We start from the raw sequence: 21,517 nt of genomic DNA, 5'->3' as shown, positions 1-21,517 counted from the left end.
CGCGTCGATTACCCCTTCCCGCGTTGGGTTTATTAGCTTGCAGTCATCACTTACAAAACGCTTGTCTTGCAATGCGTGACAGTTACACTACGTGGATAGTTGTTTAAAATTGGTTCAGCAACTAACATGGATTGTACCTTAAGATTTTATTTTGAGTAACATTTAAATTAAAACTGTATTAAGTTATTTCGGTAAATTAATAAACATTATTATTTACCGGCGCTGTGGCAGTAGTTAGCGCGCCTGCCTCCAACCTAAAGGTAGTGGCCTCAAGGCTCGTCGCTGCTACCACTATGGGCGAATAGGTCCTGTACGGCAAAACGCTTAACGGCAATTGCGAAATCCAAATGATCACTAACAGGCTGTCCAAATTATAAGCAATACATAAAAAAATTAAATGTCCCCAAATAATCAACCACAAAGTAACTTCCATGGTAACTCGTCAGCTGGCACGAAATGTATGAACTCCCGTGTTATAACGACTGTCGTTTTCCGGCCACGCGAGGATAAAGTAAGTTACATTCATTATAATATTTATAACAATGTAATCACTGTATTTTTACACAGGTTACTGGTAACACACGGACAAGCAATCTACTGGATATTTCAAATGATGGAGATATAGTGGAATGTAGAGCTATACTACAGTGGGGCAAGGTGGGACACATTTAGTCTTTTAATCAATTACCAACGGTCTGTGGGACTGAGGGTACGGTTTTATAATTTATTGAATATTCTTTGTTTGTTACCACATTGAACAAGAAAATAAAATGAATGAATGAAAGAATGATATAACTTACTTTATACTCGCGTGGCCGGAAAACGACAGTCGTTATAACACGGGTTTAACACCTCCAGCTTACGAGTTACCATGTATGTTACTTTGTGAGTGATAATTTTTTATGTATGGCTGATAATTTGGACAACCCATTAGTGACCACTGGGTTGGAACAATTGCCGTTAAGTGTCTTGCCCTATGACACATACGAGCACAACGGTAGCAGAGACAAGCCTTGAACCCATTACCTCTGGGTTACAGGCAGGCGCGCTAACCACTATGCAAAAAAATGGATAACCACTAACCCCTACCCCACTACAACTACACTCTAGTTAGTAGTATCCTAAGCGGAACAACCGTAAAATGAATTTCAAAGCAAAAACGTGGATATGAACCGCAACCTTAAACTACAATTTTTTTAATATATAGTATAAAATAGGCGACTGTAACTGACAGAATAAATTACCTTTAATTAAATTAAACCATCACTGAAGCGACACCCACTTAAATGTAGTTGGTGGATTGCTTCAAGGAAATGTGTGGGAATTAAGATGATCATTCTGTATACCAAGCTTAACACAACAATGTATAACTTGCATTAAAGATTAAAGAATTGTACGTAGTGCATCAAACATGGCTGTGAGTCTAAGCTTAATTATAGTGTTATCTGGGCTATCAGTTACTCTTTATGTGATATCTGCCATTTTACTGGTACTACAATATAAGCACATTCAAAAGCTAATAGCAAAAGGTCAGTTCAATAAGTTCTACATTATTTTGGGCATAGACAGAAGTATAATAAAATAATTGCATTTTTTTCCATTTAAAACTTAATTTCCAAACAAATTATAATGCAGGAAAAGCAGCTTCGTCGATGCAAGTGAAAGTACAAAAAGAAATATTGTAGAGGTAACAAAAGGAAATTCTTTTCTTAAAAAAGAAAACCACAAGAAACATTCAATGCTTACTAGACTGGATAAGTAAACATTCATCTTTCATTGCTTTTCTTCACTGTGATAAAAAAATTGAAAAGCTGCTTTGGGTGTAATTGTAATTAATGAATGGCCATAAAAATGTTTTTCATTTTTTTATTTCAGACGCAAGAACAACAGAATACAACATATGAAAATACTTCTTCAAGTAAGATAAGTAGTCACACCTTCACATATACAGCATAATAATAGTTTTGTTATTACAGAAAAACAATACATGGATATTAACACAGGACAAGAAACGTCATTTAATCTTGGAAGTGTAAGACATATGTCTAAAGTTCATTATAAAATAAAGTTATGTAAACTGTATTTTAGGGACCAATGGAAGAAACATATACTTCAATGAGTGGGACTGAAGATAAAAATGAATACGAAATATAAACCTGATTTTTTATGTTTGTTTCATTGTATACATTTTTTCAACAATTTTAAGGACTATTGTTTAAAATTAATATTTGCATACCATCTTCATATTTGCATACATTTAAAATTTAAATGCAAGGAAAGCACTGTTGTGTATATAATGTTATGGCGTTATTACTGTATAGTTTTATCACAAACAAAAACAAGTTATACAGAATTTTATGTTCTATTTAAGTGCAATAAATGTTTTAATAAATTGATTTGTAAACAAGGAGATAAACTAATCTGTAAGACTCAAAGTCATGAATATGAAGTTCTAAAACTTTTGTTAAACTTTATAAACCGTAGTTGTTCAAGCATGCATAACACCCACACACTACTGCCATATTGAACACATTGCGAATTCCACAATAACAAGGAAGTACTGACAGTGTGTAGCTAGTTACATTGTAGTAGGGTGATTACCACACTAAGATGAAGAAATATATTCAGTGCAGCATCATTGCATTAATATTGGTGGTTGTTGGTTGTAAAGGTAAATATCGGAAATGTTGATATATTGTGACATTATACAATTAAGTTAACCGTCGAATATTTCTTAGGGGTTATCATTAGCCTACCAGCATATGGTGACACTGCAACAAGAGCACTTGGTATAAGCAACCTTAAGATATCAACAACAATATCAACAACTGGTGTTTCTAGCTGTGGATGGAGATATGGGGGAGAGTTTGATGTTGGTGGATTTTATTCTGGGACATTTGTTAGATGTTATAACTACACTGGTGTAAATGAAACAATCACTTGTGTTAACAATGCTGGTACAGTGACATCACAACTAACATTGTTACAACCACAATACAAGGATTTGAATATAAACATGCAATGTTCTCCATCACCAAGTTATTCAGTGAATATTGTTTTTAAAGGTAAGTTCAAGGAATACATCAACAAAAAAATAACAGAATATACAAATACCAAGTTGGTGTAAACTGATCTATCGTTTCAGCATGTCCGACTAGTATTATATCTCCTGGTGTGATCCTGTCTAAGCAAAGCACATCACCATGTGGATATGGATGTACAGCAAGATTTAGTTGTGCTGCTGGATATACTGGGAACACAGTGGATGCAACTTGTAATGAGCAAGCTACTTGGAGTCCTGCACCTAACTGTTTACTTGGTAATTGCATAGAATTAAACAAATATTTTTAAAATTCAAGATTAAAATTTTACATTATGTATTACAGCCTATAGACTTAAGCAATTAGTTGAATAAAATCTGAATTATAATTTCAAATAATGTATTACAGTTTATCCATATTTAACAATCAATCTGCCAACGACTAACAACAAAACAACAAGAGCACTTGGTATAAGCAACCTTAAGATATCAACAACAATATCAACAACTGGTGTTTCTTACTGTGGATGGAGATATGGGGGAGAGTTTGATGCTAATTCATTTCATTCTGGGTTTGGATGCAGCAACTACACTGGTGTAAATGAAACAATCACTTGTGTTAACAGTGCTGGTACAGTGACATCACAACTAACATTGTTACAACCACAATACAAGAATTTGAATATAAACATGCAATGTTCTCCATCACCAAGTTATTCAGTGAATATTGTTCTTAAAGGTTTGTAATTAAATATTATAAAAGAAGTGAATACAATGTTAATGACCAACCACCCATTACAGCTTGTTCATCTCCAACAACCAACAATGTTCCAGTCAACCCATTAAGTGGTGTCTACAACACTCAAGCTAACTTCCAGTGTTCCCATGGTTCAACTTTATTTTATGTAAATGGAACAACTGGAAACACTGCAACCAAATGCCTTGCTACAGCAGAGTGGGAAAATGAAAAGATAGTTCAATGTTGGGCAGGTTTGTGGTCACAGTAAATATGATGCTGGTTAAATTTAAACATCTTGTTTGTTTGTAACAGAACCAACTGCAGTTTTATCGGGAGCTATTATTTATAAAGTTGGAGAAAAAGCTACATTTCAATGCACAACATCTAATGTGGTACCAGCTGTGTATAAAGTTGAACTCTACTTCAATGGAATCAAACAAGTAAAAATAAATTAACTGTTTTTAACTCTGGAGCAAGCATAACAGATATTTCATTTTATAAATTAATAAACATAACAATGTAATCACTGTATTATATACACAGGTTACTGGTAACACATGGACAAGCAATCTACTGGATATTTCAAATGATGGAGATATAGTGGAATGTAAAGCTATAAATGACTACACTGCTAAACCTGAATATGCAAACTTAGGAAGAACAAACAAAACAATCTCCATCATCTGTGAGAAATTATCAGACATTTCTCAAATCATATTTGATCTAAGGTTTGGTTTTAGATCCACCACAGAAGTTTAAAGTCACAAACGCACTGAACAATATTTGCTTGTGGGAGATTGGAACAACCCAGTATTGTAACATCACATTCAAACTTAAACCACCTTTCTATACAACCAACTTAACCAAAAATGGTAAACCAATGTTATGTATATACAGCAATATCAGAACTGAACAGAATATTTTTAGGTGTACTTGTTACAAGTGATTTGATTGAGATGCAGAGAATGAATGAAACACAAAGTTTTGTTTACATGAAAAATGAGGTGAATTATAATTTATAATCAACATGAGGTGGTAACCATGTGTTGTTTGGTAGGTAATGATGAATGATACTGGAATCTACACACTGACTGTGAAATCAACAGTGTTTCCAGCTGTTGTTTTTGTGTTTGGCATCACTGTGGTGAACAACACAATGAGTGACCTCAACAGCAAGGAGAGTAACTCAGATGCTGTGATAGTTGGAAGTTGCTCAGCTGTTGTTATTCTTATCATCACAACAATTGCTCTACATTTATATTTAAAGCTGAAAAATATCACTGAAAATGCAGGTATAATAAAATTTATTGGTATTGTATGAAGTCAACAAATTGGGTGTAAAAAATACATCCATATACTTTAATGAAATCACCAAAACAAAATCATTACAGGAAGTTTCATGAATGCCACATCGGCTAATTACCAGAATATTAAGATTACAACTACCCAACCCAAGGTACACACATTTATGAATGAATGAATGTAACTTACTTTATCCTCGCGTGGCCGGAAAACAACAGTCGTTATCACACAGGTTTAACACCTCGTGCCAGCTTACGAGTTACCATGTATGTTACTTTGTGGGTGATTATTTTTTGGGGGATTATTTTCATTTTTTTTAATGTATGGCTGATAATTTGGACAACCCATTGGTGACCACTGGGTTGGAGCAATTGTCGTTAAGTGTCTTGCCCAAGGACACATACGCCCACAATGGTAGCAGCGACGAGCCTTGAACCCATTACCTAATGGTTATAGACAGGCACCCTAACCACTAAGCCAGGGCGCCAGACGTATATTCACAACAATTATATCATGTGTTTAACAAGCCAATAATATCTAGAATGAGAACAACACAGCACAATATTTCAACCCTGCAAACAAACAACAAGCAGGAGACAGTAAGTATAATGTTGAATGCATATTTATACATTCCTAATGTATTTATTCTATATTAACTTGTGTATCTACAGATGAAGTTGGTTATATTGATCTGAATGCAGGAGAACCAATACCTAATGTAAGTTATTAACTTTAAGCAAAGCAACATAAGAGTAGGTATAGACACAACATTTCTGTTTAATCTTCCAATTGTTTAGAATGATGTCATAGTTCGGAATTATGAGGTGGTAAAGACAGATTATGAAGAAATAATGCAAAGTAACAAGAAACCAAAGAGTGAAATGAATGAATATGATCTTTATTGTTTAATAGTATGATGGTAACGATATTTACATTATCAGATGATTGCTAGTCTGCTATTATAATTATTGTGTATAATTATGAAAATAAAATGCAATAAGACAAATAAACGTGATACTGAACTGTAAAATATCTGATATAATATTGTACACTAGTTAAAATTTGTCAATTAGCAAAATGTTTTAGTTGAACTTGTAGCAACGTATGTTAATAGGTTATAGCAACAGCATTCATAACAATAGAAATTTAAATATTAAAAGTATATTAGCATAATTCAGTCCCTAGATAACTAGTGTCACAGTAAAGCATAAAACAGGTGTTTCTGGTGCAAGTTCGGTTATAACACAATATGATTCATCAATTTATAAATACACAGCCTAGTAAGATTTGCTTAGTTTCACCCACACATTTAATACAAGGAAGCAGAAGCTTCAAGACATTGTAAGGTGAGAATAGATTGGCAAGCAGAAGCTCTACATTAGGTTGGATTAAAAGTATTGTGTAGCTTTTGGATAACAGTCAAGGTTATTGCAAAATGTAATTTCCTAAAATGAAATATTCAATTAATTGTTTTTATCTAATAAAAGTTTACATATAAAAAGGCTTAGCTGGTTCAATCAAAGTTCATAACTTGTAATTCATATTTTCATAATAAACAAGTTACACAAACATGATAACATACCGCCCACATATATCTTTCACTACAATCTATATCACAGTAACAAGGAAATAGTAACAGCTTGCAGCTAGTTAAACTGTAAAGTAGAATTTAATCAGAATGAAGAATTACATTCATTACTGCATCATTGTATTTACTGCCGTTCTTGGTTGTAAAGGTAAATATCGGCCTGGATTTTTTATAAAATGTGAATTTGCAATGAAATTAATTGTTTAAAAAAGTACTAGGTGATGTCATTAATCTACCAGCACCTGGTAACACTGCAACAAGAGCACTTGGTATAAGCAACCTTAAGATATCAACAACAATATCAACAACTGGTGTTTCTTACTGTGGATGGAGATATGGGGGAGAGTTTGATGGAGCTTTATTTCATTCTGGGTTTGGATGCGGCAACTACACTGGTGTAAATGAAACAATCACTTGTGTTAACAAAGCTGGTACAGTGACATCACAACTAACATTGTTACAACCACAATACAAGGATTTGAATATAAACATGCAATGTTCTCCATCAACAAGTTATTCAGTGAATATTGTTCTTAAAGGTAAGTTTACAGAATAGCGAAATATAACAAATAGTATTATGCTAAAGGAGTTGCCAGCAAGTTATTGTTAATGTAACTGTAATAGATCATAGTTAAAGAAATAGAGAAAATCACAAAAAAATAGTATTATGCTAACCTAATCGCTAAAAAAAGTTATTATTAATATTATTGTTTCAGCATGTCCGACTAGTATAATATCTCCTGGTGTAATCCTGTCTAAGCAAAGCACATCACCATGTGGATATGGATGTACAGCAAGATTTAGTTGTGCTGCTGGATATACTGGAAACACAGTGGATGCAACTTGTAATGAGAAAGCTACTTGGAGTCCTGCACCTAACTGTTTACTTGGTAATTGCATAGAATTAAACAAATATTTTTAAAATTCAAGATTAAAATTTTACATTATGTATTACAGCCTATAGACTTAAGCAATTAGTTGAATAAAATCTGAATTATAATTTCAAATAATGTATTACAGTTTATCCATATTTAACAATCAATCTGCCAACGACTAACAACAAAACAACAAGAGCACTTGGTATAAGCAACCTTAAGATATCAACAACAATATCAACAACTGGTGTTTCTCGCTGTGGATGGAGATATGGGGGAGAGTTTGATGTTAGTGCATTTTATCACAGTAAAATTGGATGTTATAGCTACACTGGTGTAAATGAAACAATCTCTTGTGTTAACCATGCTGGTACAGTGACATCACAACTAACATTGTTACAACCACAATACAAGAATTTAAATATAAACATGCAATGTTCTCCATCACCAAGTTATTCAGTGAATATTATTTTTAAAGGTTTGTAATTAAATATTATAAAAACGTAAAAATAATGTTAATGACCAACCACCCATTACAGCTTGTTCATCTCCGTCAACCAACAATGTTCCAGTCAACCCATCAAGTGGTGTCTACAACACTCAAGCTATCTTCCAGTGTTCCCATGGTTCAACTTTATTTGATATGGATGGAACAACTGGGAACACTGCAACCAAATGCCTTGCTACAGCAGAGTGGGAGAATGAAAAGATAGTTCAATGTTGGGCAGGTTTGTGGTCACAGTAAATATGATGCTGATTAAATTCAAACATCTTGTTTGTTTGTAACAGAACCAACTGCAGTTTTATCAGGAGTTATTATTTATAAAGTTGGAGAGAGAGCTACATTTCAATGCACAACATCTAATGTGGTACCAGCTGTGTATAAAGTTGAAATCTATTTCAATGGAATCAAACAAGTAAAAACAATTTTAATAATTTTAACCACAAAAAAACGAGATAGATATTTTATTATATAAATTAATAAATATAACAAAGTAATCACTGTATCATTTACGTAGGTTACTGGTAACACATGGACAAGCAATACACTGGATATTTCAAATGATGGAGATATAGTGGAATGTAAAGCTATAAATGACTACACTGCTAAACCTGAATATGCAAACTTAGGAAGAACAAATAAAACAATCTCCATCATCTGTGAGAAATTATGAGATATTTCTCAAATCATATTTAATTTTAGTTTGGTTTCAGATTCACCACAGAACTTTAAAGTCACAAACGCACCGAACAATATTTGCTTGTGGGAGATTGGAACAACCCAGTATTGTAACATCACATTTAAACTTAAACCATCTTTCTATACAACCAACTTAACCAAGAATGGTAAACCAATTTTATGTATATACAGTAATGTTATATTTGAACTAATTATTTTTAGGTAAACTTGTTACAAGTGATTTGATTGAGATGCAGAAAATGAATGAAACACAAAGTTTTGTTTACATGAAAAATGAGGTGAATTATAATTTATAATCAACATGAGGTGGTAACCATGTGTTGTTTGGTAGGTAATGATGAATGATACTGGAATCTACACACTGACTGTGAAATCAACAGTGTTTCCAGCTGTTATTTTTGTGTTGGGCGTCAGTGTGGTGGACAACACAATGAGTGACCTCAACAGCAAGGAGAGTAACTCAGATGCTGTGATAGTTGGAAGTTGCTCAGCTGTTGTTATATTAATTATCTCAACAATTGCTGTTTATTTCTATTTAAAATCAAGAAAAAGTACTGGTAGCATAGGTAAATACAAACTCCAGTGTATAATTGTAAGCATACATAAATTATACATAATACATAAGAGCTATACCTTACAGGAAGTTTCAAGAATGTGACATCAGTTAATTACAAGAATGATAAGATTACAACTACCCAACCCAAGGTACACACATTTATATTCACAACAATTATATCATGTGTTTAACAAGCCAATATTATCTAGAATGAGAGCAACACGCCACAATATTTAAACTCTGCAAACAAACAACAAGCAGGAGACAGTAAGTATAAGGTTGAATGCCTATTTATACATTCCTAATGTATTTATTCTATATTAACTTGTGTATCTACAGATGAAGTTGGTTATATTGATCTGAATGCAGGAGAACCAATACCTAATGTAAGTTATTAACTTCAAGCAAAGCAACATAAGAGTAGGTATAGACACAACATTTCTCTTTAATCTTTAAATTGTTTAGGATGATGTCATAGTACGGAATTATGAGGTGGTAAAGACAGATTATGAAGAAATAATGCAAAGTAACAAGAAACCAAAGATTGAAATGAATGAATATGATCTTTAATATGTAACACCATTATGTTAATGATATAAACATTATCTGGTGATTGTACTAATGGTCGTTGTGTATTTTTGTGATATAAAACAGAATAAAATATATCAAAATGATGCAGAACTGTAAAATTTATGATAAATTAGGTTTCAGTTTATATAGTTCTTTGAATGTTGTTGGTTTACTACCAAATTGCACAAGAAAGTGAAATAAATAGTTGTCCCATTTTCCGTACCCCACTATAACTACAGTCTAGTTAATAGTATCCTATATGGTGGTTGTTGGTTGTAAAGGTAAATATCAGAAATGTTGATACATTGTGACATTATACAACTAAGTTATTCATCAAATATATGTTAGGTGATGTCATCAATCTACCAGCACCTGGTAACAATATAACAAGAGCACTTGGTATAAGCAACCTTAAGATATCAACAACAATATCAACAACTGGTGTTTCTCGCTGTGGATGGAGATATGGGGGAGAATTTGATGATAATTCATTTCATTCCGGGTTTGGATGCCACAACTACACTGGTGTAAATGAAACAATCACTTGTGTTAACAATGCTGGTACAGTAACATCACAACTAACATTGTTACAACCACAATACAAGGATTTAAATATAAGCATGCAATGTTCTCCATCACCAAGTTATTCAGTGAACATTATATTTAACAGTATGCTTAAATAATTGACTAAAAATAAAATTGAATTAGTCCAACGCTAAAAAAATCACCAATAATTTAATATTGATATATTTGTTTCAGCATGTCCAACTGGTATTATATCTCCTGGTGTGATCCTGTCTAAGCAAAGCACATCACCATGTGGATATGGATGTACAGCAAGATTTAGTTGTGCTGCTGGATATACTGGAAACACAGTGGATGCAACTTGTAATGAGCAAGCTACTTGGAGTCCTGCACCTAACTGTTTACTTGGTAAATGTATAGACTAAAACAAATATAAAAAAAGAATAAAATTTTACATAACGTATTACAGCTTATCCATACTTAACAATCAATCTCCCGACGACTATCAACAAAACAACAAGAGTACTTGGTATAAGCAACCTTAAGATATCAACAACAATATCAACAACTGGTGTTTCTAACTGTGGATGGAGATATGGGGGAGAGTTTGATGGTGGTGCATTTTATCATAGTAAAGTTGGATGTTATAGCTACACTGGTGTAAATGAAACAATCTCTTGTGTTAACCATGCTGGTACAGTGACATCACAACTAACATTGTTACAACCACAATACAAGAATTTAAATATAAACATGCAATGTTCTCCATCACCAAGTTATTCAGTGAATATTATTTTTAAAGGTTTGTAATTAAATATTATAAAAACGTAAAAATAATGTTAATGACCAACCACCCATTACAGCTTGTTCATCTCCGTCAACCAACAATGTTCCAGTCAACCCATCAAGTGGTGTCTACAACACTCAAGCTATCTTCCAGTGTTCCCATGGTTCAACTTTATTTGATATGGATGGAACAACTGGGAACACTGCAACCAAATGCCTTGCTACAGCAGAGTGGGAGAATGAAAAGATAGTTCAATGTTGGGCAGGTTTGTGGTCACAGTAAATATGATGCTGATTAAATTCAAACATCTTGTTTGTTTGTAACAGAACCAACTGCAGTTTTATCAGGAGTTATTATTTATAAAGTTGGAGAGAGAGCTACATTTCAATGCACAACATCTAATGTGGTACCAGCTGTGTATAAAGTTGAAATCTTTTTCAATGGAATCAAACAAGTAAAAACAATTTTAATAATTTTAACCACAAAAAAACGAGATAGATATTTTATTATATAAATTAATAAATATAACAAAGTAATCACTGTATCATTTACGTAGGTTACTAGTAACACATGGACAAGCAATACACTGGATATTTCAAATGATGGAGATATAGTGGAATGTAAAGCTATAAATGACTACACTGCTAAACCTGAATATGCAAACTTAGGAAGAACAAATAAAACAATCTCCATCATCTGTGAGAAATTATCAGATATTTCTCAAATCATATTTAATTTTAGTTTGGTTTCAGATTCACCACAGAACTTTAAAGTCACAAACGCACCGAACAATATTTGCTTGTGGGAGATTGGAACAACCCAGTATTGTAACATCACATTTAAACTTAAACCATCTTTCTATACAACCAACTTAACCAAGAATGGTAAACCAATTTTATGTATATACAGTAATGTTATATTTGAACTAATTATTTTTAGGTAAACTTGTTACAAGTGATTTGATTGAGATGCAGAAAATGAATGAAACACAAAGTTTTGTTTACATGAAAAATGAGGTGAATTATAATTTATAATTAACATGAGGTGGTAACCATGTGTTGTTTGGTAGATAATCATGAATGATACTGGAATCTACACACTGACTGTGAAATCAACAGTGTTTCCAGCTGTTGTTTTTGTGTTGGGCGTCAGTGTGGTGGACAACACAATGAGTGACCTCAACAGCAAGGAGAGTAACTCAGATGCTGTGATAGTTGGAAGTTGCTCAGCTGTTGTTATATTAATTATCTCAACAATTGCTGTTTATTTCTATTTAAAATCAAGAAAAAGTACTGGTAGCATAGGTAAATACAAACTCCAGTGTATAATTGTAAGCATACATAAATTATACATAATACATAAGAGCTATACCTTACAGGAAGTTTCAAGAATGTGACATCAGTTAATTACAAGAATGATAAGATTACAACTACCCAACCCAAGGTACACACATTTATATTCACAACAATTATACCATGTGTTTAACAAGCCAATAATATCTAGAATGAGAACAACACACCACAATATTTAAACCCTGCAAACAAACAACAAGCAGGACACAGTAAGTATAATGTTGAATGCATATTTATACATTCCTAATGTATTTATTCTATATTAACTTGTGTATCTACAGATGAAGTTGGTTATATTGATCTGAATGCAGGAGATCCAATACCCTATGTAAGTTATTAACTTTAAGCAAAGCAACATAAGAGTAGGTATAGACACAACATTTCTGTTTAATCTTCCAATTGTTTAGAATGATGTCATAGTTCGGAATTATGAGGTGGTAAAGACAGATTATGAAGAAATAATGCAAAGTAACAAGAAACCAAAGAATGAAATGAATGAATATGATCTTTAATGTGTAACACCATTATGTTATTAATATAAATATTATGTCATTATTGCCTTATTATAAGTGTTGTTTATGTTTTGTGCAAATCAAGATTGGAGTAAATAAAATTGACTATGAACTATACAATATACAATAATTTTATAAAACATAAATTTAAACTGATTTTACTTGGTTAAACAGACAATGAAATTAGATGCGCAAATAGCAATGCATTCTATAACATGCAGTAAGCTTTAAGACACAATAAGGTGAGAATAGATTGGTAAGCAGACGTTATACATTGATGAAATCGATATGGAAGGCTGGGAAAGACGGATACCTTTAGTACAAAATATCGAAATATCCTGAATGTCTTGTAATAAATTCCGCGAATCTGACCCTGATCTGATTCACATATAGTTGAACAATTCTAGTATAGTAAAATACATCTGGTGCTACGAAAACGTAACCAACAAAAATCAAGTCAAACCACTAGTAGTAATAGAGAAATATATTTCACCGAAAGGGCATCGTCAGTCTCTTATTCAAATAGGATCTTATCCTGAATGTGCTTTAAATAATTAACAGCAGGAGTCATAAGGATATGGTTTATATTATTCTTTGAATGTTGTTAGTTAACTTCCGAATTGGACAAGAAAATGAAGTGAATAGGTGTCCCATTTTCCTTACCCCACTATACCTACGGTCTAGTTAGTAGTATCGTATGCGGGACAACCATAACATGGACTTCAAAGCAAAAACCTGGATGTGAAATGCAACCTTTAATCACAATCCTTTTAATACAGTGTAAAATAGGCAACTGTAACTGACGAAATGAATCACCTTTAATTAAATTAAACCATCACTGAAGTGACACCCACTTAAATGTGGTTGGTGGATTGTCGCAAGGAAATGTGTGGGAATTATGATGTTCATTCTGTATACCAAGCTTAACACAACAATGTATAACTTGCATTAAAGATTAAAGAATCGTTCGTAGTGCATCAAACATGGCTGTGAGTCTAAGCTTAATTATAGTGTTATCTGGGCTATCAGTTACTCTTTATGTGATATCTGCAATTTTACTGCTACTTCAATATAAGCACATTCACAAGCTAATAGCAAAAGGTCAGTTCAATAAGTTCTTCATTATTTTTGGACATAGACAGAAATTCAGTGAAAGAATGCAATAAATGTTTTTTCCCATTCAATATTTATTTTTCTAATCAAATTATATTGCAGGAAAATCAGCTCAATTGAGACAAGTGAAGGTACTTCGCATGTTATTGTAATTATTGAATGGCTGTAGAAATGTTTTTATAGTAACCATGCATTTTTAATTCAAGGTGGAAGAACAACAGAATACAATATATGACAAGAGATGACAGATCTAATGAATGAACACGTTTTAAACTAATTAGCATAAGATAGTAGAGTCGGGGAAGATGGGACACCTTTAACCCATATTATCCAAATAGCCTGATCGTGTTTTAAACAATTAACAACGGTCTGTGGAAGTCGTGAAGATACGGTTTTATAATTCATTAAATGTTCTTTGTTTACTACCAAATGAAAAGAGAAAACAAAATGAAAAGGTGTCCCATCTACCCCCTGCTATATTAGTTAATCCTTTTACTACAACGGTCGACTGGGCTCGATCAAAAACAAATCTGAAGTAACCAACAAAACGGGTTCTAGAAGCCATTGGTGACTGTGGAGCAGTAGGCAGAATGTATTTTTACATGTATTATAACTAATGAAACTTATGACGTATGACGTATGAGGATTGAGTGATTGGTAAAGAATATGTGTAAATACGCTTTGTACAACTCCTGTACCATGTGTTTATTGTAAACTTACACTAGTTAACGTTGTTGCGCTTAAAAACGTTTGTTTTCATGAATTTTGACAAACCGTAATCACGCAGTAATTAGGTAATGTTAGAAGTTAATATTAATCATATGGTGTTGAATTAAAAATAATGTTTCAATTACGATTAATGATAATACAGTATAAGAGTAGTGCATTTAATGTGTCCCCACTTAAATGCTAATAGTTTGATTCAGTCGTGAACCGTTGTGTGGATTTCTTATCTTATATAACACGTGCCGTCGTTCCCCGCCAAACTGCCAGACAGTGTTTCCGCTATGTAAAGTGCATGAGGAAAGTAATCGTTAATTAATCGCTCGTCGTGCGGTTTTAAATCTGAAAATTCAGTCTAAAAATTATAAATATATATTACGATTTGATTTCAATAAAGAGATTAAAGAAAAATGCTAGAATTAAGAATTAGGATAAGTGCGGAAAATAATCGCCCTATCAGCAACAACAACAACAACAAAGCCAAGAACAACTGTTCGACGAAAAAGGATCTATATGACCACTAACGTGTTCAATAACGTGTTCAAAAATACTTCTTCAAGTAAGATAAGTTGTCACATCTTCACATATACAGCATAATAAAAGTTTTGTTATTACAGAACAACAATACATGGATCTTAACACAGGAAAAGAAACGTCATTTAATCTTGGAAGTGTAAGACATATGTCTAAAGTTCATTATAAAATAAAGTTATATAAACTGTGTTTTAGGGACCCATGTAAAAAACATATACTTCAATGAGTGGAATTGAAGATAAAAATGAATACGAAATAGGAACCTGATAATTTTGTTTCATTGTAACCAGAGAAACATTTCTTTAACAATTTTACAAAATATGGTTTAAAGTTATTTTTTGTATGCCCTCTTCATATTTGCATACATTTAAAGTTTAAATGCAAAGAAAGCACTGTTGTGTATATAATGTTATTGTGTTAATACTGTATAGTTTTATCATAAAAACAAGCTGTACAGAATTTAATGTTTTTTTTACATCCAAGTGCAATAAAAGTTTTAATAAATTGATTTGTAAACAAGGAGATAAACTAATCTGTAAGAAACCACTTTAGGTGCAAGGTAACACAGAGGTCTAAGTTGGAAATGTCAGATTGAGTTGGAATATTGTTGAGACTTAGAGTCATGAATATGAAGTTCTAAAACTTTTGTTAAACTTTATGAACCGTAGTTGTTCAAGAATGCATAACACCCACACACTACTGCCATATTGAACACATTGCGAATTTCACAATAACAAGGAAGTACTGACAGTGTGTAGCTAGTTACATTGTAGTAGGGTGACTACCAAACTAGGATGAAGAAATATATTCAATGCAGCATATTTGCATCAATATTGATGGTTGTTGGTTGTAAAGGTAAATATCAGAAATGTTGATATAATGTGACATTATACAATTAAGTTAACTGTCAAATATTTCTTAGGGGTTATCATTAGCCTACCAGCATATGGTGACACTGCAACAAGAGCACTTGGTATAAGCAACCTTAAGATATCAACAACAATATCAACAACTGGTGTTTCTCGCTGTGGATGGAGATATGGGGGAGAGTTTGATGTTAGTCCATTTTATCTTAGTGCAGCTGGGTGTGCTAACTACACTGGTGTAAATGAAACGATCACATGTGTTAACAAAGCTGGTACAGTGACATCACAACTAACATTGTTACAACCACAATACAAGGATTTGAATATAAACATGCAATGTTCTCCATCAACAAGTTATTCTGTGAATGTTGTTTTCAAAAGTAAGTTTAGACAGTACATCAAACACGATATTAAAATATGTAACACCAATTTATTGTTACTCTAATTGTTTCAGCATGTCCAACTGGTAAAATATCTCCTGGTGTGATCATGTCTAAGCAAAGCACATCACCATGTGAATATGGATGTACAGCAAGATTTAGTTGTGCTGCTGGATATACTGGAAACACAGTGGATGCAACTTGTAATGAGAAAGCTACTTGGAGTCCTGCACCTAACTGTTTACTTGGTAAATGTACAGACTTAAACAATGAATGAAATCTGAATTACAATTTGACAATGTGTATTACAGTTTATCCATATTTAACCATCAACCTGCCGACGACTAACAACAAAACAACAAGAGCACTTGGTATAAGCAACCTTAAGATATTAACAACAATATCAACAAATGATGTTTCTATTTGTGGATGGAGATATGGGGGAGAGTTTGATGGTGGTTTATTTCATTCTGGGTTTGGATGCAGCAACTACACTGGTGTAAACGAAACGATTACTTGTGTTAACAATGCTGATAAAGTGACATCACAACTAACATTCTTACAACCACAATACAAAGATTTGAATATAAACATGCAATGTTCGCCATCACCAAGTTATTCAGTGAATATTGTTCTTAAGGGTTTGTAATTAAATATTATAAAAACGTAAAAACAATGTTAATGACCAACCACCCATTACAGCTTGTTCATCTCCAACCCCCAACAATGTTCCAGTCAACCCATCAAGTGGTGGCTACAACACTCAAGCTAACTTCCAGTGTTCCCATGGTTCAACTTTATTTAATATAAATGGAGCAACTGAAAACACTGCGACCAAATGTCTTGCTACAGCAGAGTGGGAGAATGAAAAGATAGTTCAATGTTGGGCAGGTTTGTGGTCACAGTAAATACGATGCTGGTTAAATTTAAACTTCTTATTTGTTTGTAACAGAACCAACTGCAGTTTTATCAGGAGCTATTATTTATAAAGTTGGAGAGAGAGCTACATTTCAATGCACAACATCTAATGTGGTACCAGCTGTGTATAAAGTTGAAATATATTTCAATGGAATTAAACAAGTAAAAACAACTTTGATAATGTTAACCCTAAAGCAACATTACAATGTAATCACTGTATCATTTACACCAGAGTCGTATAAACACCGAGTAGTCCAACTGCCGTCTATGTGTGTCCAAAATAGAGCAAAAGTGGTGACTTTGGCAATGGGTTTAAACGAACTTGTTAAGTTTTGTTTGTGTTTTCCTATTGTGGATAGGTGTAAAACAGCTTCTATTTACCTTACCAAACATTTTTTAGAAAAAATGTATAAATTTAGCCGCATTAAATGACTAAAATGTCGCAAATCAACCGCTTCTAATTCTAATTTTTGACTTTTTTTGACACAGAAAACAAATAACACATGTTTTTTACATTTTTCAACCTTTAAATTTGTTTTTAGGCCCAAGTTTTTCTGTAATTTACCGAAAAACATACATTTTCCCTATACCTACTGTGTTATTTTGGACCCAAATTGCCGTTCAATTTGTGTTTTACGTAACAATGGGTTGGACTACTCTGTATTTCTATGGCTCTGATTTACACAGGTTACTGGTAACACATGGACAAGCAATCCACTGGATATTTCAAATGAGGGAGATATAGTGGAATGTAGAGCTATAAATAACTACACTGCTAAACCTGAATATGCAAACTTAGGAAGAACAAACAAAACAATCTCCATCATCTGTGAGAAATTAACAGACATTTCTCAAACTATATTTAATCTCAGTTTGGTTTCAGATCCACCACAAAAGTTTAAAGTCACAAACGCAATGAACAATGTTTGCTTGTGGGAGATTGGAACAACCCAGTATTGTAACGTCACATTCAAACTTAAACCATCTTTCTATACAACTAACTTAACCAGGAAAGGTAAAACAATGTTATGTATATACAGGAATATCAGAATTTAACTGATTATTTTTAGGCAAACTTGTTACAAGTGATTTGTTTGAGATGCAGAGAATGAATGAAACACAAAGTTTTGTTTACATGAAAAATGAGGTGAATTATAATTTATAATCAACATGAGTGGTAACTATGTGTTGTTTGGTAGGTAATGATAAATGATACTGGAATCTACACACTGACTGTAAAATCAACAGTGTTTCCAGCTGTTGTTTTTGTATTTGGCATCACTGTGATGGACAACACAATGAGTGACCTCAACAGCAAGGAGAGTAACTCAGATGCTGTGATAGTTGGAAGTTGCTTGGCTGTTGTTATTCTTATTATCACAACAATTACTCTACTTTTATATTTAAAGCTGAAAAATACCACGGAAAATGCAGGTATAATAAAATCTAACTATTGTATGAAGTCAACAAATTAGGTGTAAAAAAATACATCAAAATGCTTTAATAAAATCACAAAAATACACTCATTACAGGAAGAATCAAGAATGTGACCTCAGTCAATTACAAGAATGATAAGATTACAACTACCCAACCCAAGGTACACACATTTATATTCACAACAATTATATCATGTGTTTAACAAGCCAATAATATCTAGAATGAGAACAACACACCACAATATTTAAACCCTGCAAACAAACAACAAGCAGGAGACAGTAAGTATAATGCTGAATGCATATCTATACATTCCTAATGTATTTATTCTATATTAACTTGTGTATCTACAGATGAAGTTGGTTATATTAATCTGAATGCAGGAGAACCAATACCTAATGTAAGTTATTAACTTTAAGCAAAGCAACATAAAAGTAGGTATAGACACAACATTTCTCTTTAATCTTTCAATTGTTTAGGATGATGTCATAGTTCGGAATTATGAGGTGGTAAAGACAGATTATGAAGAAATAATGCAAAGTAACAAGAAACCAAAGAATGAAATGAACGAATATGACCTTTAATATGTAACACAATTATGTTAATGATATAAACATTATCTGGTGATTGTACTAATGGTTGTTGTGTATTTTTGTGAGATAAAACAGAATAAAATATCAAAATGACACAGAATTGTAAAATTTATGATAAATTGTACATTAGTTAAACGTTGTCAACCAAAATATACAATACATACATATAGCAACGAATGCTATAATATGCAGTGACAGCATTCAGGATGAAAAAATTTAAATAATGAATCTACATTACTCCATTAGAATACTTCAGTGTCTGTCAACTAAAATAGTAAAGCATAAAGCAGGTGTTTCTACTGATGTAAGTTCGGTTATAACACAATATGATTCATCAATTTATAAATAAACAGCTTAGTAAGATATGCTTAGTTTCACCCACACATTTAATACAAGGAAGCAGAAGCTTCAAGACATTGTAAGGTGAGAATAGATTGTCGAGCAGAAGTTATACATTGCTGAAATCAATATGGTATAGTAAAAAAGACGGACACCTTTAGTACAAAATATCCTAATATCCTGAACGTGTTTTAAACAATTAACAACGGAAGTCGTAAGGATTCGGTTTATATAATTCTTTGAATGTTGTTAGTTTACTACCAAATTGCACCAGAGAATAAAATGAATAGATGTCCTATTTTCCTTACCCCACTATACCTACGGTCTAGTTAGTAGTATTGTATGCGGGACAACCATAACATGGACTTCAATGCAAAAACGTGGATATGAACCGCAACCTTAAACTACAATTTTTTTTAATATATAGTATAAAATAGGCGACTGTAACTGACAGAATAAATTACCTATAATTAAATTAAACCATCACTGAAGCGACACTCACTTAAATGTAGTTGGTGGATTGCTTCAAGGAAATGTGTGGGAATTAAGATGATCATTCTGTATACCAAGCTTAACACAACAATGTATAACTTGCATTAATTAAAGATTAAAGAATCGTTCGTATTGCCTCAAACATGACTGTGAGTCTAAGCTTACTTATACTGTTATCTGGGCTATCAGTTACTCTTTATGTGATATCTGCCATTTTACTGGTACTGCAATATAAGCACATTCAAAAGCTAATAGCAAAAGGTCAGTTCAATAAGTTCTACATTATTTTGGGCCTGGACAGAAGTATAATAAAATAATTGCATTTTAATCCATTTGAAATTTATTTTTTCAAACAAATTATAATGCAGGAAAAGCAGCTCCATCGATGCAAGTGAAAGTACAAAAAGAAAACATTGTAGAGGTAACAAAATGAATTTTTTTTTTAAATGATAACCACAAGAAATATTCAATGCTTACTAGACTGGATAAGTAAACATTCATCTTTCTTTGCTTTCCTTCACTGTGATAAGAAAATTGAAAAACTGCTTTGGGTGTAATTGTAATTACTGAAAGACTGTGCAAATGTTTTTATTGTAACCATGCATTTTTTATTTCAGACGCAAGAACAACAGAATACAACATATGAAAATACTTCTTCAAGTAAGATAAGTAGTCACATCTTCACATATACTGCATAACAAAAGTTTTGTTATTACAGAAAAACAATACATGGATATTAACACAGGACAAGAAACGTCATTTAATCTTGGAAGTGTAAGACATATGCCTAAAGTTCATTATAAAATAAAGTTATATAAACTGTATTTTAGGGACCCATAGAAGAAACATATACTTCAATGAGTGGGATTGAAGATAAAAATGAATACGAAATATGAACCTGATTTTTTATGTTTGTTTCATTGTATACAATTTTTCAACAAATAAAATTAATATTTGCATACCATCTTCATATTTGCATACATTTAAAATTAAAATGCAAGGAAAGCACTGTTGTGTATATAATGTTATTGTGTTATTAGTGTATAGTTTTATCATAAAAACAAGTTATACAGAATTT

General features: G+C 32.5%; 4 protein-coding genes and 2 long non-coding RNA genes across 8 annotated transcripts; all 6 read left to right on the top strand.

Annotated features, from left to right (window-relative positions):
* Window positions 1–208: 208 nt before the first annotated feature.
* Window positions 209–6,111, top strand: LOC149729356 (uncharacterized). Of its 3 annotated transcripts, XM_089885956.1 has the most exons (18): window positions 209–511; window positions 568–657; window positions 1,636–1,687; window positions 1,876–2,032; window positions 2,089–2,671; window positions 2,739–3,065; window positions 3,146–3,319; window positions 3,450–3,779; window positions 3,842–4,030; window positions 4,092–4,219; window positions 4,323–4,464; window positions 4,520–4,651; window positions 4,707–4,783; window positions 4,837–5,071; window positions 5,171–5,235; window positions 5,623–5,680; window positions 5,753–5,799; window positions 5,879–6,111. In XM_089885956.1, the coding sequence occupies exons 5-18, from the start codon at window positions 2,611–2,613 to the stop codon at window positions 5,996–5,998; spliced, it is 2,085 nt and encodes a 694-aa protein (XP_089742082.1). In that variant the 5' UTR covers window positions 209–511; window positions 568–657; window positions 1,636–1,687; window positions 1,876–2,032; window positions 2,089–2,610; the 3' UTR covers window positions 5,999–6,111. The 3 variants fall into 3 exon arrangements, with proteins under 3 accessions (XP_089742082.1, XP_089742083.1, XP_089742081.1); XM_089885957.1 differs by lacking the exons at window positions 209–511; window positions 568–657 and adding an exon at window positions 1,066–1,417; XM_089885955.1 differs by lacking the exons at window positions 209–511; window positions 568–657 and adding an exon at window positions 1,066–1,529.
* A 648-nt stretch (window positions 6,112–6,759) lies between these two features.
* On the top strand, window positions 6,760–11,697 carry LOC149729354 (uncharacterized). The gene is made up of 8 exons (XM_089886871.1): window positions 6,760–6,817; window positions 6,909–7,208; window positions 7,386–7,559; window positions 7,690–8,022; window positions 10,631–10,804; window positions 10,866–11,027; window positions 11,260–11,448; window positions 11,510–11,697. Exons 1-8 carry the CDS (start codon window positions 6,760–6,762, stop codon window positions 11,695–11,697), a joined length of 1,578 nt encoding a protein of 525 aa, XP_089742997.1.
* Window positions 8,105–9,988, top strand: LOC149729355 (uncharacterized). The gene is made up of 9 exons (XM_089886863.1): window positions 8,105–8,272; window positions 8,334–8,461; window positions 8,564–8,705; window positions 8,760–8,891; window positions 8,947–9,023; window positions 9,077–9,450; window positions 9,511–9,568; window positions 9,641–9,687; window positions 9,767–9,988. Exons 1-6 carry the CDS (start codon window positions 8,188–8,190, stop codon window positions 9,401–9,403), a joined length of 891 nt encoding a protein of 296 aa, XP_089742989.1. The 5' UTR covers window positions 8,105–8,187; the 3' UTR covers window positions 9,404–9,450; window positions 9,511–9,568; window positions 9,641–9,687; window positions 9,767–9,988.
* A 2,099-nt stretch (window positions 11,698–13,796) lies between the features above and the next one.
* Window positions 13,797–14,695, top strand: LOC149729353 (uncharacterized). Its single transcript, XR_016385787.1, has 3 exons — window positions 13,797–14,148; window positions 14,263–14,291; window positions 14,367–14,695. It is a non-coding gene; the product is annotated as an uncharacterized LOC149729353 (long non-coding RNA).
* Window positions 14,696–17,364: 2,669 nt separating this feature from the next.
* LOC149729352 (uncharacterized) lies at window positions 17,365–19,687 on the top strand. Its single transcript, XM_089885973.1, has 10 exons — window positions 17,365–17,554; window positions 17,616–17,743; window positions 18,269–18,410; window positions 18,465–18,596; window positions 18,652–18,728; window positions 18,781–19,015; window positions 19,114–19,178; window positions 19,239–19,296; window positions 19,369–19,415; window positions 19,495–19,687. Exons 4-10 carry the CDS (start codon window positions 18,497–18,499, stop codon window positions 19,597–19,599), a joined length of 687 nt encoding a protein of 228 aa, XP_089742099.1. The 5' UTR covers window positions 17,365–17,554; window positions 17,616–17,743; window positions 18,269–18,410; window positions 18,465–18,496; the 3' UTR covers window positions 19,600–19,687.
* Window positions 19,688–20,765: 1,078 nt separating this feature from the next.
* On the top strand, window positions 20,766–21,514 carry LOC149729351 (uncharacterized). The gene is made up of 4 exons (XR_016385786.1): window positions 20,766–20,860; window positions 21,057–21,099; window positions 21,158–21,213; window positions 21,270–21,514. It is a non-coding gene; the product is annotated as an uncharacterized LOC149729351 (long non-coding RNA).
* The last annotated feature ends 3 nt before the right edge of the window (window positions 21,515–21,517 follow it).

The sequence above is a fragment of the Ciona robusta genome, chromosome 10 (assembly GCF_009617815.1).
Source record: "Ciona robusta chromosome 10, ASM961781v2".
Classification (NCBI taxonomy): Eukaryota; Metazoa; Chordata; class Ascidiacea; order Phlebobranchia; family Cionidae; genus Ciona; species Ciona robusta.
Note: the sequence above shows the minus strand (reverse complement) of the source record. Positions and strands in the feature narration are given on the sequence as shown.